The 18,416-nt window shown below is 43.8% G+C and overlaps 1 protein-coding gene across 10 annotated transcripts in view; it reads right to left on the reverse strand.

Moving 5' to 3' along the window:
- Positions 1–18,416, reverse strand: part of CEP104 (centrosomal protein 104) — an 81,459-nt gene that overhangs the window by 40,656 nt on the left and 22,387 nt on the right. For all 10 annotated transcript variants that reach the window (XM_038746116.1, XM_038746115.1, XM_038746114.1 and 7 more), the window contains exons 2-8: positions 15,299–15,423; positions 11,276–11,449; positions 8,485–8,623; positions 7,066–7,128; positions 6,764–6,840; positions 2,928–3,096; positions 1,512–1,667 (exon numbers count right to left, since the gene is read on the reverse strand). In XM_038746116.1, the coding sequence (XP_038602044.1) occupies positions 1,512–1,667; positions 2,928–3,096; positions 6,764–6,840; positions 7,066–7,128; positions 8,485–8,623; positions 11,276–11,449; positions 15,299–15,411 (891 nt within the window). In that variant the 5' untranslated portion in view covers positions 15,412–15,423. The remainder of the gene's footprint in view (positions 1–1,511; positions 1,668–2,927; positions 3,097–6,763; positions 6,841–7,065; positions 7,129–8,484; positions 8,624–11,275; positions 11,450–15,298; positions 15,424–18,416) is intronic.

Raw genomic sequence — 18,416 nt, forward strand, 5'->3', positions numbered from 1 at the left:
TGTCTCTGACCACAGTCTCCTCACCTGTCTTCTGTCCCACACACCTCCTCCTCACAAATCTCTGTCCCCCAACACAGCTAATGGGAAAGAGAGGCGGCATGGCCTAGTGGATAAAGCGCGGGCCTGGGTTCTAATGCCGGCATTGCCACTTGTCTGCTGTGTGACCTTGGGCAAATTAACTTCTCTGTGTCTCAGTTACCTCATCTGAAAAATGGAGATTGAGACTGTGAGCCCCATGCGGGACAGGGAATGTGTCCAACTTGTTAGCATTCATTCATTCATTCATCCATCGTATTTATTGAGTGCTTGCTGTGTGCAAAGCACCGTACTAAGCGCTTGGAAGAGTACAATAAAACAACAAACGGACATGTTCCTGCCCACAATGAGCTCAAAATCTAGAGAGGGAGGCAGACATTAATATAAATATATAGATAAATAAACTACAGACACATACACAGTCTAGAAGGGGGGCAGACATTAATATATATAAATAAATAAGTAAATTACAGACACGTACACATACATATGGGCTGTGAGGATGGAAAGAAGGATGAATGAAGGAGCAAGTAAGAGCAGCACAGAAGGGAGTATATCTATCCGAGTGCTTAGTATAGTGCCTGGCTCATAGTAACAATAATAATGTTGGTATTTGTTAAGCGCTATGTGCCAATCATTGTTCTAAGTGCTGGGGGGAATACAAGCTAATCAAGGTTATCCCACATGGGGCTCACAGTCTTAATCCCCATTTTACAGATGAGGGAGCTGAGGCACAGAAAAGTTAAGTGACTTGCCCAAAGTCACCCGGCTGACAAGTGGCGGAGCCGGGATTAGAACCCACGACCTCTGACTCCCAAGCCCGGGCTCTTTCCACTGAGCCACGCTATAGAAGGCACTTAGCAAATATTATTAAAAAAAAGTGCTCAATAAAATACCACTTACTGACTGATCAACAGATTTAATAATAATAATAATGGCATTGGTTAAGCGCTTACTATGTGCAAAGCACTGTTCTAAGTGCTGGGGGGGGATACAATGTGATCAAGTTGTCCCACGTGGGGCTCACAGTCTTAATCCCCATTTTTACAGATGAGGTAACTGAGGCTCAGAGAAGTTAAGTGACTTGCTCAAGGTCACACAGCAGACTTGTGGTGGAGCCGGGATTCGAACCCATGACCTCTGACTACAAAGCCCGTGCTCTTTCCACTGAGCCACGCTGCTTCTCTGATTTACCATAATGACCTTGATAAGAAATACCCAGAATCGGTGTAGTACTGCTCTGCACTCTCCCAAGCACTTAGTACAGTGCTCTGCACACAGTAAGTGCTCAGTAACTAACACTGATTGTTACCGTGACCCTCCAAGAGATTGGTGCCTATGCAAAATAATAGCAGTAAGCTTTATAAAACGATGACAACGACTTGCCAAAATCTAGCCATCTAAAACAGGCATCGCCTAATTAGATATTTCTTTATTGCCAATTATTTCAGTGGCCACCTGTCTATGACACCTACCAGCTCGGAATCCATAAGGTTATGGAGCTCAAGTTGCTGGTATACCTTCATGCGGTACTGTTCCATTTGCTGTTTCTTCTCCTTGGCAAGGTCATAGTCCTCTTTCTCCACAGCGCAACGCTTTTCCACTTCATACCTCCCAAGACGCTCTCCAACCTAATAATAATGATGATGATAATACTGATGATGACGAAATTGTGGTATTTATTACGTGCTTACTATGTGCCAGGCACTGTAAATGCAAGATTATCAGGTTGGACACAGCCCCTGTCCCAAACGGAGCTCGCAGTCTAAGGGGGAGAGAGAACAGCTATTTCATCCCCATTTTACAGAGGATAATAAATAATAACGATGGTATTTGTTAAGCACTTATTAAGTGCCAGGCACTGTAGTAAGCACTGGGGCGGATACAAGCAAATTGGGTTGGACACAGTCCCTGTCCCACGTGGGGCTCACAGTCTCAATCCCCCTTTTAGAGACGAGGTAACTGAGGGCCCGAGAAGTGAAGTGACTTGCCCGGGTCACAAAGCAGACAAGAGGCTGAGCTGGGATTAGAACCCAGGACCTTCTGACTCTTAGGCCCGGGCTCTATCTACTTTGCCACGCTGCTTCTCTAGATGAGGATGCAGAATAATAATAATAATGATGGCTTTTGTTAAGCGCTTACTATGTGCCAAGCACTGTTCTAAGCGCTGGGGTAGATACAAGGTCATCAGGCACACAGGCTTCATCCCCATTTTACAGAGGAGGGAACTGAGGCACAGAGAAGTTACGTGACTTGCCCCAAGTCACACAGCTAACAAGTGGCACAGGTGGGATTAGAACCCATGACCTCTGACTCCCAAGCCTGTGCTCTTTCCGCTGAACCACGCTGCGTCTCCAAAGAGAAGTGACCTGCCCAAGGTGTCACAGCAAGCAAGCGGCGGAGCTGGGATTAGAACTCAGGGCCTTTGCCGCCCAGGCCTGAGCCATTTCCACCAGGCCGTGCTTCTTCTTCTTTAAAACTGGCAGAGGTTTTTACCTTTTTATATTGAGTTGCTAGAAGCTCAAGTAACCCAATGAGAGTTTCAGAACTACTCTCAAGTGGCCGACAAATTCTACCTTTTGACAACTGGGGAAATTCCAGAAAGTATACAGAAATGGAAAAATTGACTGCATTAAGGAGGGTAAAGAGATAATGCTTTTCTTGCCCTTCATGTTCATCTCATAAGCTGTTCAACAGTCTCACACGTAGTGTTTCGGGAAGAGCTGTCACTGCCCATCCCCACACTTACCGGTGCCCCGGTTCTTTCAAGACAAGGCTTCAATTTCACGCCAATGTACCTGCTGCTCTTAGCACATGTGAGATTGGACCAATTTATGAATACAGAAGGCCAAACCCAGGGGTAAACATCAGGTTCTTTTCTCAAGAAATACCTTTTGCAAGTCGGCAATGGCTTGCTTTAGTGTCTTGGCATAATCATAGCGCTCCTTTTGGACAGCCTCCCTCTTCTTCTCATCTAATTTGCGGATTATCTGAGCAACCTCTGGATCTTGGTACATATCAAAAGCTAAGTCATCCAGTGGAGAAATGTAGTCAGGTTTCCTAAGGGAAGACGGCGGATATTTCAAAATGAATCGGAAGACTCCTGTGTCCAGAAAGACTACTTTCTCAAATACATATTTCTTACTTTTGTCCACTTTTTGCAATGCAGTAACTGTATTGTGTATCCCAAACTCATGAAGCAATGCTACACCAAAATGCCATCTGATGGCAAAAGGCTACAGATTTTAAGTCTACGGAAAACAATGAACATACTGAAAACAACATGAAATTTTTAAAAACATAGAACTCTAACAAATAAAAACTGTTCAAAGAAAAACACTTCTCACTCTTTAACAGATGGCACATTTACCGCTGCAACATTAGTTTGGTCCGAACAGTAACGTGTTTAAGTGTGTTTTGGGGCTCATTTTGATTTAGAACGCTTTTCTGAGTAATATTTTCACTTATACAATTGTACATTTCTATCCTTGACATCACAGGCATTAAATCCACTCATTCTATTATGTAGTACATAGCTGTAATTTATTTATTCATTCATTCAATCATATTTGAGCACTTACTGTGTGCAGAGCCCTGTACTAAGCGCTTGGGAAGTACAAGTTGGCAACATATAGAGACGGTCTCTACCCAACAGCGGGCTCACAGTCTAGAAGACTATATTATATTATAATATATATTATATTATATTAATATCTGCCTCCATCCTCCAGACTATAAGTCTCTGTGGGCAGGGAACACGTCTATCATCTGTTGTAGTGCTATCATCGGTGGTATTTATTGAGGGTTTGAGAGAGAGCAATACAACAGAGTTGGTAGACCCATTCCCTGCCAACAGTGAACTTACAGTCTACTCTTCCGAGTGCATAGTACAGTGCTCTGGATAAAATAAGTACTCAATAAATACCACTGATGGATTCTACCTGACCCAGGGGGTGAGGGTGCGGTGTCAGTAAAATTAAAATATCGGTTTTCCTTAAGAGAATACAAATGGAGAGCACAAATGTTTTAAGCCTGGTTGCTAGGGCAGAAGCTTCTGCCATTACTGAGGGTTATGCTAGGTACAAATTGGCGTGCCCCCTAATGATTCTTTTGTTACCTTATTACTGTATTTGGCTATTTGGAACACTATTTGGCCACTATTGGTTTCCTAATGACTAGCCACAATAGGAGAGAAGATGGGTTCAAAGTGCCAACAGACCAGGCCAATTTTCGGGCCCACCTTCTGGACTGTAAACTCATTATGTGCATAATATTTACTGAGTGTTTTTTGTGTACGGAGCACTGCAGTAGTGCTTAGAACAGTGCTTTGCCCATAGTAAGCGCTTAATAAATGCCATTATTATTATTAAAAGCTTGGGAAAGGAATGAGTCTGTCATATTGTACTCTCCCAAGTGCTTAATACAGTGCTCTGCGCACAGTAAGTGCTCAATAAATACGACTGAATGAATATAAATTAATTAGGAATCTCAATGATATTTGTTGAGCATTTATGGTGTGCAGAGCACTGCACTACGCGCTTGGGAGAGTACAGCAGAGTATAACAGAGTATACCAGAGAGTGTAACAGTGGTAGACATGTTCCCGGCCCACAGCGGGCTTACTGTCCATGAGACAGGCATTAATATACATCAATGACGACTATGTTCATAAGTGCTGTGGAGCTGAGGAAGAGGTGAATAAAAGGTGCCAATCCAAGTACAAGGGTGATGATGGCTTCAATTTTGTTGAGAAAGTGTGTGGCCAAATAATTAAGGCAAAGAGATGGCGGAGGTTGGGAGGGACAGGAGGTTTGAGGAGGGGGTTTAATGTCTGGAATAGCTGGCCGGAGCAGTGGGCATGCGAATGGCTTAGGAAGGAGAAATATGGACGTCAGGCAGAAGAGAAGGCTGAGCTGATGCAGTTAAGGGTGAGTTTCAGGTGGACAATATCACAGAGATGTCTGGGTTTCTGCCAACAGTGCTCCAACGGTGCGATGGAGGTGATCCAGGGTTGAGCATTAGTGGTGAGACAGGCAGAAGGACAGGGAAGGAAGGGAATTGAGTTCAGTGGAGATGGTGGAGTTGAGGGCATCCATTTATGTACCTAAAGAAGAAAGTTTGGGTGTGGGGAACAAATGGGGTAAGGTGGCTGTATAATATTGGAGAGGGTCAAAAGAATGGCTGTCTCTGTGGGGGAACAGGACAGATTTTCAGGGAGTGGGTGTATGGGAAAGGGAACAGGTGAGGAAGTTTTGGTCTGATAAAGGAATTTCAGAATTGGTGATGGTAGAGAATGTATAGTGACTAGAGATTATATGAGTGAGTGTGTGCCCCGGTTGGTGTGTGTGAGGTGGGGTGGAGCAGGTCGTCACTGGAGTAGGAGTGAGTGGAGGTGGACAATGGAAGGGTTGTCAGAGATCTCCATGGGTTCTGAAGTCCTCAAGGATCAATGTAAGGCTGGAGAATGAGAGAAAGAATGTGAAAAAGGGATCAAAATAGTTCAGAAAGTTGGAAGAAGGGCCTGGGTGGGGGGTGGTAGTGGGTGGTAGAGGCGGATGATATGGGCTTCCAAGGAAGGGAACAGAGAGGGATGGGGAGGTGCGGTGGTGCAAAAGTGGCACTGGGGAGCGAGAAGGAAGTCGATTCCTCCCCCTTTCCCACTGAGCCATGTGGAGTGGGAAAAGATGAGGCCCCCCTCTGCCCTTCCTTGAAGAGAGTGGGAGGGGACACCATGACATCAAGGAAGAGCCAGCTTTCAGTGATGGTGAGGAGGAGTGGTGACTGGGTGAGGAACAGGTCAAGGATGAAGGGAAGCTTTCCCACGGTGGAGCAGGGGTTCCAAAAGCTGTGTGGGATAGGGGCAGCATGATGGGTAAGGAAGGAATTGAATGGGAGTGAGCTGGCAGGGGCCGAAGTAGGGGGAGGAGGATGAGGAGAGTGCTGGACGTGAGGGGATTAGAGGGAGGGGACTGAGGGCCCCTGGGGTGGGGATTGGGGGGGGTCTAGGGCATAGGAGAAAAAAGTCTGGAGTTGCAGCAGTTGATCTGATCACAGCTCTGAGAAGGAATTGGATTCTAAGTGCCTAATGAATCTTTTACAAAGTGCCAGAGGCAAACTCTCAAAACAGCTGCAACTAGCTTCTGAGTGAGTTTCCACTATGGTGAGGATGACCAAAGAGTTGGAGGGGATTAAAAACATCACCACCACCAATAAAACAAAACAAAAAAAAGAGAAGATAAAGGTTACAGAGAAGGCCGACATGAGGAATACAGGTCTGGAGTCTCCCGACTCCACCTGCACATGCACTATTTAAAAGCAAACAAATGATTTGCTTTAAATGATTATTTAAAAGCAAACAGTCGGGATTCCCGGATTAAATTTCTATTTCTACTACTGCACTACCACAGTAGTTCAGGATAATTACCTTTCACAACAGAATGCACGTGGATTTCTTTGAATGGCGTTTTTGTAATTTCCTAGCAATACTCACCACACTACCAACATTACAGTAATTTGTAGCCGTCTTATTAAACTGAGTACTAGAGTCAATTATCTCACTTTCATAAAGGGATTTGTAACTGTCCAATTAGTAATTTACAAACCCCGAGCACAGTCCAGGGGACTCAAAGCCAGGACTCTGCGGAAATGACTCAGATTTCTCGGTTATGCGTTAAGATTTTTAGCAAATGTAAAGAAATTCGTCTGTTTAAGAGTATTGTCTTTCTCACCCGACGTATGTTCCATCTAAGGCTGGATCTTCTGAACTATGTCCAAGATAATGGTCAATTAATTTCTCCCTGGAAGTCTTTGGAAGGAAAAAGAATCCACATTATCACAAGGAATAATTATCACAAGGAATGTTTTTCTGGGAACAACAGAAAAACTTTAGGTGCAAGGCACTATTAAGCATGTGGTTTAATACAGTTCTGTCTACCGGAAAAGGTGGTCAAAAACCTCAATGGAAAAATTCAGATTATCCACACAGTTGCTTAGCATTCAGTCTTATGGTGGATTTCTCTATTCAACTTACAATATTGCTTTCATCATTGAAATCTGCAGGATCCCCAATGATATTTATTGCTACTAAAGCAACCTGAAATAAAAACAACAGAAAATTAACAGAAAGTCTTCTTATTCACATTTCGCAGACCCAGAAAAAGCACGATGAGGCATTTTTGCTCCTTGGAAATATCCAACTTGCAGGTAATAATATTTTACTGCTTTCTAAACAAAAACACACATGAACATCAGGGATGTAGTCCATTTTATTATTCAGTTAATTATTTTTTCTGAGGTAAAAATGCATGAAATAGTTGTATGTACAAGTATTTGCAATTCAAAAAATCCATTCAAAAAAAATCCACAGCTTTCCAAAAATTTAATTATGGAAAAACAAGGCACCCAAGTCAGGGCTTAAATAGGATAGAATATATTATTTTCTTGTATCCATACCGAACCCTAGAACTTTCATATTTTATGAACTTTTAAGCTATCTGCAATCTCATACAACATTTAAATAAATACATTTTAATTAGCTTTGGAAACTAGCCCATGCGAGTAGCAATTTTTTTTTAATTTCATTAATTTTATTACGGGAGCCCTGGGCGCTGGAAAAAGCTAAGTCGAGACAGAGTTATTGTAGGCTGAGAAAGATTTCAATTTATTTCCAGGGTTGCTTTAAAATACCTCCGTTGGAGGCAGTTGGCATTATAATAATTTGATAAAAGAAAACCTTTGAGGTTGAACTGGATTGCTGGTTAAATGATTGTATGACTTCAGGCTTATCGTCTAAACCACAGTTTTCCCATTTTTCCATCAAGGAAAACCACCAAGTTTGGGGATACTCCACCACGTCTGAGAAACTTGGTTTTAAGAGTCTTTGTGAAGGCCTATATTAGACTGTAAGCTCTTTGACGGGAGGGTCAGTATCATAGAAATGGTGGAATTTACTGAGTGCCAGCTGAATCCAATGCACTGTGCTAAGCGTTGGGGAAAACAACAGCAGCAAAACAATGATCTTCAAATCGCATGGATTTTGCTTTTGCTGTACTTTCTCAAGTGCATAATAATAACGATGGCATTTATTAAGCGCTTACTAGGTGTAAAGCACTGTTCTAAGCGCTGGGGAGGTTACAAGATGATCAGTTTGTCCCACGGGGGGCTCACGGCCTTCATCCCCATTTTACAGATGAGGTAACTGGCACAGAGAAGTGAAGTGACTTGCCCGAAGTCACACAGCTGACAACTGGAGGAGCCGGGATAGCACAGTGCTCTGTACAAAGTCTGTACCCAATAAATACATTTGAATGAGTCAAAGATATTACTTTAAAAAGAACCTGGAAAAATTTTGTTTAGAAAGAAAAAAAAATTAGAGAAATGCTTCTGAATCTACACACAGACAGCCTGGTGGCTGAGAAGTTTTATGACCTTAAGGTTTTATGACTCTTACCTGGCTGTACATGTTGTACCTGTTGACATGGTTTTTATGAAAAGTCAACTTTAGAAACTGTCCTACTGCATCCACGTAAACTGATTTTAGCTCTCGAGCTTTGCAGCCTGTCTTTTCATTGTCAGAGAGCGAGACGTAACTGCAAGGACAGAACAGTTCAGTTAAACTTTCCGATTTACATTAAGTAAATGATCTTTCTGGCTTCACTGAACACGTTTCATTATTTTGTGTGGTATTTTAGACGTGAAATGAAAAGCTAAAAAAACCGTAAGCGGAGCAGCTCAATTCTTGTGTGTGGCAATTTATTAAGGAAAGCAGGCGATGCTTAAAGGTTATCATGGTAACGTGCTAAAACAGGAGAGAAGACGTAATGCTACCCCTTCTTCAAGTTGGCAGTAGTTTTTGAAAACATCCGAATCAAGATATTTTCTATATTAGATCCATTAGAGCTAGAGCCCTAAAGCTAATTTATTTTAAGAGCTGTTCCTCTCGCAATGCAAATCTTTTCTCTTACGGCTCTGGAAGTCATCAACTGTCAGACCTACGCAAAACTATAGCCCTATGTTTAATTAAAAACCCAAACACTCTAGTCTGTACCCCTTAAGCACTTTGATTTTCTCTCTAACCTGGCCCATATCATCTTTAAGCGCTCTGATACTCACTCTACCCCATCCCCACAGTATTTATCTGCATATCTTTTATTTATTTTAACGTCTGTCTCCCTGCACTACACTGAAAGAATGTATATTGATGCACCGTGAATCACCGTGAATCACCGGTTAAATATGACGTCCGATTAGGTTGTAAGGATGGAATAACAATTTGTATTGAACACAAACATTTTTCATAATTATGTTGCCTGCAGGGGTTATCACCTGCCCTAATTTGATCTGATTGATCTGCTCTCTCCCCCTCCCTCCAGGCTCGCATCTCCTCCTGCCTTCAGGACATCTCCATCTGGATGTCCGCCCGCCACCTAAAGCTCAACATGTCGAAGACTGAGCTCCTTGTCTTCCCTCCCAAACCTTGTCCTCTCCCTGACTTTCCCATCTCTGTTGACGGCACTACCATCCTTCCCGTCTCACAAGCCCGCAACCTTGGTGTCATCCGCGACTCCGCTCTCTCATTCACCCCTCACATCCAAGCCGTCACCAAAACCTGCCGGTCTCAGCTCCGCAACATTGCCAAGATCCGCCCTTTCCTCTCCATCCAAACCGCTACCCTGCTCATTCAAGCTCTCATCCTATCCCGTCTGGACTACTGCACTAGCCTTCTCTCTGATCTCCCATCCTCGTGTCTCTCTCCACTTCAATCCATACTTCATGCTGCTGCCCGGATTATCTTTGTCCAGAAACGCTCTGGACATATTACTCCCCTCCTCAAAAACCTCCAATGGCTACCGATCAATCTGCGCATCAGGCAGAAACTCCTCACCCTGGGCTTCAAGGCTGTCCATCCCCTCGCCCCCTCCTACCTCACCTCCCTTCTCTCCTTCTACTGCCCAGCCCGCACCCTCCGCTCCTCCACCACTAATCTCCTCACCGTACCTCGCTCTCGCCTGTCCCGCCATCGACCCCCGGCCCACGTCATCCCCCGGGCCTGGAATGGCCTCCCTCTGCCCATCCGCCAAGCTAGCTCTCTTCCTCCCTTCAAGGCCCTGCTGAGAGCTCACCTCCTCCAGGAGGCCTTCCCAGACTGAGCCCCTTCCTTCCTCTCCCCCTCGTCCCCCTCTCCATCCCCCCGTCTTACCTCCTTCCCTTCCCCACAGCACCTGTATATATGTATATATGGTTGTACATATTTATTACTCTATTTATTTATTTATTTATTTATTTTACTTGTACATTTCTATCCTACTTATTTTATTTTGTTGGTATGTTTGGTTCTGTTCTCTGTCTCCCCCTTTTAGACTGTGAGCCCACTGTTGGGTAGGGACTGCCTCTATGTGATGCCAGTTTGTACTTCCCAAGCGCTTAGTACAGTGCTCTGCACATAGTAAGCGCTCAATAAATACGATTGATTGATTGATTGATTAAGGTAGAATGCAACTGTCCTCAGTTCACACAGAGTGGAGAGATGCCAGGTTTCACCCTGGAGAGGAAGAGGACCAGAATATATGCGAGGTTTTACTAATCAGGCAAAAACCCCTCACTCTCGGCTTCAAGGCTGTCCATCACCTCGCCCCCTCCTACCTCACCTCCCTTCTTTCCTTCTACAGCCCAGCCCGCACCCCCCGCTACTCTGCCGCTAACCTCCTCACTGTGCCTCATTCTTGCCTGTCCAGCCATCGACCCCCGGCCAACATCCTCCCCCTGGCCTGGAATGCCCTCCCTCCCCACATCCATGTCTACCTGTATATATGTATACCTGTATATATGTATATATGTTTGTACATATTTGTTACTCTATTTATTTATTTATTTATTTATTTACTTTACTTGTACATATCCCTTTTATACTGTGAGCCCACTGTTGGGTAGGGACTGTCTCTATGTGTTGCCAATTTGTATTTCCCAAGCGCTTAGTACAGTGCTCTGCACATAGTAAGCGCTCAATAAATACAATTGATGATGATGATGATGAAAGCCTCCTGAGGATAGGACTCGTGTCTACCAACTCTACTGGATGGTACTCTTCCGATCACTTAGTAGTTACCACTGCTTGATTAACGAAAACGCCACCGAAAATAAAACCCATGAACCTTCAAATTTCATCATTTTCTGAAGTGCTTTTTAGTCAGGTGGACTAACGCCAAAAGTTAACATCAATCATTTTCTACTTTCACTCTTACCCAAGCCTCCGAAACCTTTCTGTTTGATACGGCACAAAGTATTCAGGCAAACTTTCACTGATGTAGAACTCGATTTTACTCGAAATCATATACTGATGAGCAAGTAACTGGAGTTTCCGCACCCGGCATCGCTCAGCCATCTGAAGGACGATTTCTTGTGGAAACTGGCAGAATCTGAGAACCAAAGAATCATCGTTTTACTTGGCGGTATCACGGCACTCTTAGGAGGCTGGGTTTTGACGTTAACCTTTTGATTTGCAAATTCAAAGGCAACACCGGCAAGCTATCAAGTTATCGCAGTAGTGGAAACCAGGAAGAGTATCTGTATAGACAGGGATTTGAGAAGAGCTGTATCTTCGTCAACACGAGACACGTTTGTGTTTGGTGAAACTCTGTTCACTCAGGGACGGACATCGCTGAGGGGAAAAAAACCAGCAGTCGACAAAAAAGTGGTAACCACAGGAAAAAAGTGCTAAGGACAGACTCGGCATGACGTACAATGACCGGAAGAGAGGGAGAGGTTTGAAATGAGCTTGGCTCTTTTAAAGCAGTAAAGCGATTCTCCAAAGAGTAATTAAACCTATAAGAGTTCAGGCTAGACAACCGGCTGTGAATTACTTTCATAAATCTTAAATCGAAACATGAGTAGAGCATTATTAAAATTATTAAAAAAACACACGCCACCTGGCATAAAGGCGGCTGAAAAATTAAAAATTACTTTCCATTTCAAGTGCGACTCACAAAAATGAAGTTAAACTGTGGTAACCCAAATCTTTTCAGGCGGATCATTCATACTAAGAGAACTAAGGTCCGTGAGCCTAAATGCCTTCCTTTTATTCAGGCTAAAGCCATGGTGACTAGCTCTCTCTCCCCCAGCTAAACAGATATTGAGCAGAATTTGAATGGATCACAGAAATCTGCATTCTGCAGGAACACAGTGAACCAAACTCTGCTTCGGGAGACTTCAGTGAAAAACATTTTCCCCTGTATCTTCCCAAGATTTACTTGACCTAAGGTGCTCTTTTGTGATTAATTCAGGAGACCCTTGGGGACACTATCCATTAAGTCGCTGTGGTAGTATTAGATTGGGGAGCATCTGAACGCTGCCCGGTATAAACTGAGTAACAAATAATGATCTATTTAGTAGCATTAGACTTCCGTTGCAAGCCAAGGACGAAAACTAAAATGGCATTTTGGACTTATGGCTCCAATCTACTCGCTCTGAGAACAGCGCAGCTGGACAGAAGACGGTTTATCACTTGCACTTTCGGGAAATGAAACAAAGTCAGAATGACAACTTAATGTCAACCGGCATTACGTGGTCTTAGATTTGGCACCGCAACGGCCCGGCGGACAGGAACTAAGTGATTTCTTGACCTAGACCAGCCGGAATTCTGATTTATAACAACTAAGGGAACTCCACCTAAACCAGAACCTCTCAGACCATTCTGCTTCCCTTTAACCTTGACAGCTGATAAGCAAGTGAACTAACATGAAGCCATCAGGTCTCCAGAGTCTGGAACTGAGCCCAAGTCAATCAGGGATTTAGATCTGACCTCCGGGGCCTTCAGGAACAGATTGACCAAGGGCTGGCCGGAGCCTGGGAATCGGATAAATTGGTTATGAGGTAAGAGAGATCGTTTTTCTCCCCCTCTAGACTGTAAGCTCGTTGTGGACAAGGGACGGAACCATCAACTGTTATACTGTACTCTCCCCAGCTGTTGGTACGGTGCTTTGCACACAGTTAGTGCTCAAGAAACACAATTGATTGATTAATCGATTTCAATGGGACATGATTAAAGCATTTATTCTGCTACCTTGCCTGCTACAGCTCAGACTTGAAGGGAATCTGCAACAGAAATCCACTTCACAAGTACTTACTGCTGGGCTTCTGGCTTCTCTGGGTTTTTTTTAATGGTATTTAAGTGCTTACTATGTGCCAGGCACTGTAATAAGCATAGGGGTAGATACACGTTACTCAGGTTGGACATAATCCATGTCCCACAATGGGGCTCACAGTCCTAACCTCCATTTTACAGATGACAAAGCCGAGGCCCAGAGAAGTTAAGTGACTTGCCCAAGGTCACCCAGCAGACAGACAAGTGGCAGAGCTGGGATTAGAATCCAGGTCCTTCTGACTCTCAGCCCTGTGCTCTATCCACTATAGGCAATGCAGCTTCTTAATGCTGGTTTTGACTAGCTCGCTGGTCAATCATTACTGCAATTATGAAACACTGGGCGTACGAGCAGAATTCCTGACTAAATGGATAAGTGACCTAACTGGGCATTCTTTATTCTGTTTTGCAGCTTTAACTGCTCCAGGACACAAATGATGTGAAACAGCGTGACTTAGTGGAAAAAGTATGGGCCTGGAATTCAGAGGACTTGGGTTCTAAACCTGCCTCTGCCAGATGCCTCTATGTGACCTTGGGCAAGTCACTTTTCTTCTCTGTGCTTCACTTTGCTCAACTGTAAAATGGGGACTCAAAACGTGCTCTGTCTCTCTTACTGTGAGCCCCGTGTGGGACAGTGACTGTCTGATCTGATCGGATGTACCCTGGTGCTGTACTGTACTCTACCAAGCACTTGGTACAGTGCTCCGCATATAGTAAGTACTCAATAAATCCCACTGATTGATTAGACCAGTGTTTGACAAAATTAGAAAGAATGAAAGTCTCTCAAAGCAGTAAAAAAACCCAAAAAACTGAAAAGAAAGCTTAAAGGACCTGGGGGCGGGAGGGGAGATGGAGACGGAGACAGAGAGAGAGAGAGAGAGAGTGTGCGTGTGTCTGTGACACTCTTCCAATGATCCACTAATGGATACTGGCTCACTGCTGGCATCTTTGAACCCAAAGACTACCACACTAGGAATTACAAAAAGTGGAAAACTCGAGTATGGAATTCAACATTTTTATACTTGGAAAATATTTCATGATATGAAATTTCATTTGAAAAGGAAATGACATGGACAGAAAGAAAATGATTATAGTCTAGATTGCAGCTAAAATTTGAAATGAGAAACCCAAGGTGGACGACTCATATTACAAAACTTCAAAAATTTTATTCATTTATTGAGCACTTACTATGTGCACACCACTGTACTAACCGCTTTGGAGAATACAACAGAATTAGCAGACACATTCCCTGCCCATAACAAGCTTATGGTTTAGAGGGGGAAGCGGGCTTTAATATAAGCAGTTTATAATATACAATTTAAAGTTTTATACGTGAGTGCTATGAGGTTGGGGTGAATATCGAATGTCCAAGGGTCCCAGATCCAAGGGCATAGATGACACAGAAGGGAAAGACAGCTGGGGAAGAGAGGGCTTAATTGGGGAAAGCTATTTGGAGAAGAGGTGACCTTAATAATGCTTTGAAGGTGGAGAGAGTGGTGGTCTGGGGTGTCTGGAGAGGGAAGGAGAGAGCTCCATGTGAGGGGGCAGACGTGGGAAAGGGGTCGGCGGTGAGATAGACGAGATTGGGGTTTTACTGCTCTCCGTCTGACTGAGCTCCCTTAGTTTTCTCTTTTTCAGCAGTGTCAGCATGGCCTACTGGCTAGAGCATGGGCCTGGGAATCAGAAGGATCTGGGTTCTAATCCTGGCTCCACCATTTGTCTGCTGTGTGAACGTGGGCAAGTCACTTCACTTTTCTGTGCCTCAGCTACCTCACCTGTAAAGTGACTGTGAGCCCCTTGTGGCTCATGGACTGGGTCCAACCTGATTAGCCTGTACTTAGTACAGTGCCCGGCACATAGTAAGCACCCAACAAATACTACAAACCCCCACCCCCATTTCAAATAGAACATGTGAACTAGTTCTAAAAGTAATAGCCGAAGCGCCACTCAGCTTTAGTGTGGAATTTTAACCTTGAAACAAACTAATTACAGGGCCAAGTATGGTTTTAAAGAAGGTGGCCATCTGGTTGAGTGCATTATATCTCTGAAGAACTGAGGAGATTCCAAATTTCTCCAAGTCGAATGTCACCACTTCCCTAGTCCTTCTTTTTTATCTTATGTACAGTACCTTGGTGATCTCCATCCATTCACAGTTGGGGCATGGACCATGAGTTCTTTCGCACTGAAGCCATCTTCATGTCCTGATGAGCTGACGACTACGAATCCAATCTTGTGGGGCATTGTGCAATTAGGCTGTTCAGCAAAGCACACAAGATATTTTTTATTTGAATAATCATATCTGATTAGGCAGAATTAATCTGTCTGTTTTCACAAACATTTTCCACTTAGAAAAAAGTACGAAAATATTCAAGTGACGAAAAACTTTCTCTCCAACATCATTTCAAAGCATCTTCTAGCGCTAGCGACAACCTGTTTTTCCAGCTACGGCCAAGCACATGAAGAGGTCAAATTACTCCACCTTTCATTAAAATCATCAAAAAAGAAAATAACTGCATATGTGGAAAATATCTTTTAAATCAATTCAGGATCATAGAAACTTTAAAAAGGAATAGTGAACCCACAGAAAGAAGTGGAAGAGAGATCAATGAATTCTGAAGCCACAGTCCTTGCACCTAAAAATTCATTACTCAAGGGCCAATATCAGTTTTCAGAGGAAAAAATAATTTAAACTCTGATTTTTCCTATCAAATTCAGCACATTATCCTGAGTTTTTTCATGAATATCAACAAATATGTAAGCCACATTTTTCTTTCAGACTGATTCTAGAATCTTAAGATGCCTCTTAAAATTTGCTTTGTAACTGCCTATACAACAGTATGTTTCTAGGAATATACAGAAGATTACTAATTGTGAGTCAAAACCCTAATGAGTTATCCCTAAAGGAAAGTTTTACGCAACAAGTCAGTGGAAAGAATATGGACAACACAGTGAAGTAGTGAAGTAGCTTTTTTGTGGGCAGGGATTGCATCTACCAACTCTTTTGAGAAGCAGCGTGACTCGGTGGAAAGAGCGCAGGCTTGGGAGTCAGAGGTCATGGGTTCGAATCCCCGCTCAGCCACTTGTCAGCTGTGTGACCTTGGGCAAGCCACTTAACTTCTCTGTGCCTCAGTTACCTCATCTGTAAAATGGGGATTAAGAGTGTGAGCCCCATGTGGGACAACCTGATCACCTTGTTTCCCCCCAGTGCTTCGCACATAGTAAGCACTTAAATACCACCATTATTATTATTTTCTACTGCACTTCCCCAAGCGCTTAGTACAGTGCTCTGCACACAGTAAGAGCTCAATAAATCCCACTGATTAAGTGAATCAGGAAATTTGCAGATGTGTGTATTTATCATCAGAAAATGAGCATAAGGCTGAAGATACTGCATGGTAGCAAGTTTATAGTGAACGATGAAATTTGTTTTTAAAAAGTAAGCCTTAAGATACCTGTACTGCTTGTTACATGGAAAATCTATCTTAGTTCCCTTACGCTTCCTTGGAAACACTACTGCAGTTTACTGTCACTTTTACAGTCTGAGAAAATACCCAGGTTGAGCCAAATTACGGCTCTGTAGTCTGCAGACACTCCATCATCATCATCATCATCAATCGTATTTATTGAGCGCTTGCTATGTGCAGAGCACTGTACTAAGCGCTTGGGAAGTACAAACTGGCAACATATAGAGACAGTCCCTACCCAACAGTGGGCTCACAGTCTAAAAGACAGGCTGTGAGCTCGTTGTGGGCAGGGAAGGTGTCTGTTTACTGTTGTACTGAACTTACCTAAGAGCTTAGTACAGTGCTCGGCACAGAGTAAGGGTTCTACAAGTATGCTGAATGAATGGACTACAAGCTCACTGTGGGCAGGGAACATGTCTACCACCTCTAGTAATAATAATAACAATGATGTCATTTATTAAGCGCTTACTATGTGCAAAGCACTGTTCTACGCGCTGGGGAGGTTACAAGGTGATCAGGTTGTCCCACGGGGGGCTCACAGTCTTCATCCCCATTTTACAGATGAGGTAACAGGCACAGAGAATCAATCAATCAATCGTATTTATTGAGCGCTTACTGTGTGCAGAGCACTGTACTAAGCGCTTGGGAAGTACAAGTTGGCAACACATAGAGACAGTCCCTACCCAACAGTGGGCTCACAGTCTAAAAGAAGTTTAGACTGTGAAGTCAAAACAGAGAAATTAAGTGACTTGCCCAAAGTCACACAGCTGACAGTTGGCGGAGCCGGGATTTGAACCCATGACCTCTGACTCCAAAGCCCATGCTCTTTCCACTGAGCCACGCTGCTTCTCTAGTGTACTGTACTCTCCCAACTGCTTAGAACAGTGCTCTGCACACAGTAAGCACTCAATCAATATCGATGATGATGATGCATCTTTTACCACATGAGCCCACCTGTCAAGTAGCTCAATGACATTCGTGACTAGCACTGCCACGAAAACCACCATCTTTCTGCTCCCCTACTTTAGTGATAAATAATAATAATAATAATAATAACGATAGCATTTACTAAGCGCTTACTGTGTGCAAAGCATGTTCTAAGCGCTGGGGAGGTTACAAGGTGATCAGGTTGTCCCACTGGGGGCTCACAGTCTTAATCCCCATTTTACAGATGAGGGAACTGAGGCGCAGAGAAGTGAAGTGACTTAATCAATCAATCAATCAATCAATCGTATTTATTGAGCGCTTACTATGTGCAGAGCACTGTACTAAGCGCTTGGGAAGTACAAATTGGCATCACATAGAGACAGTCCCTACCCAACAGTGGGCTCACAGTCTAAAAGGGGGAGACAGAGAACAGAACCAAACATACCAACAAAATAAAATAAGTAGGATAGAAATGTACAGGTAAAATAAATAAATAAATAAATAAATAAATAGAATAATAAATATGTACAACCATATATACATATATACAGGTGCTGTGGGGAAGGGAAGGAGGTAAGATGGGGGGATGGAGAGGGGGGCGAGGGGGAGAGGAAGGAAGGGGCTCAGTCTGGGAAGGCCTCCTGGAGGAGGTGAGCTCTCAGCAGGGCCTTGAAGGGAGGAAGAGAGCTAGCTTGGCGGATGGGCAGAGGGAGGGCATTCCAGGCCCGGGGGATGACATGGGCCGGGGGTCGACGGCGGGACAGGCGAGAGCGAGGTACGGTGAGGAGATTAGTGGTGGAGGAGCGGAGGGTGCGGGCTGGGCTGGAGAAGGAGAGAAGGGAGGTGAGGTAGGAG

Source organism: Tachyglossus aculeatus, chromosome 5 (genome assembly GCF_015852505.1).
Source record: "Tachyglossus aculeatus isolate mTacAcu1 chromosome 5, mTacAcu1.pri, whole genome shotgun sequence".
Lineage (NCBI taxonomy): Eukaryota > Metazoa > Chordata > Mammalia > Monotremata > Tachyglossidae > Tachyglossus > Tachyglossus aculeatus.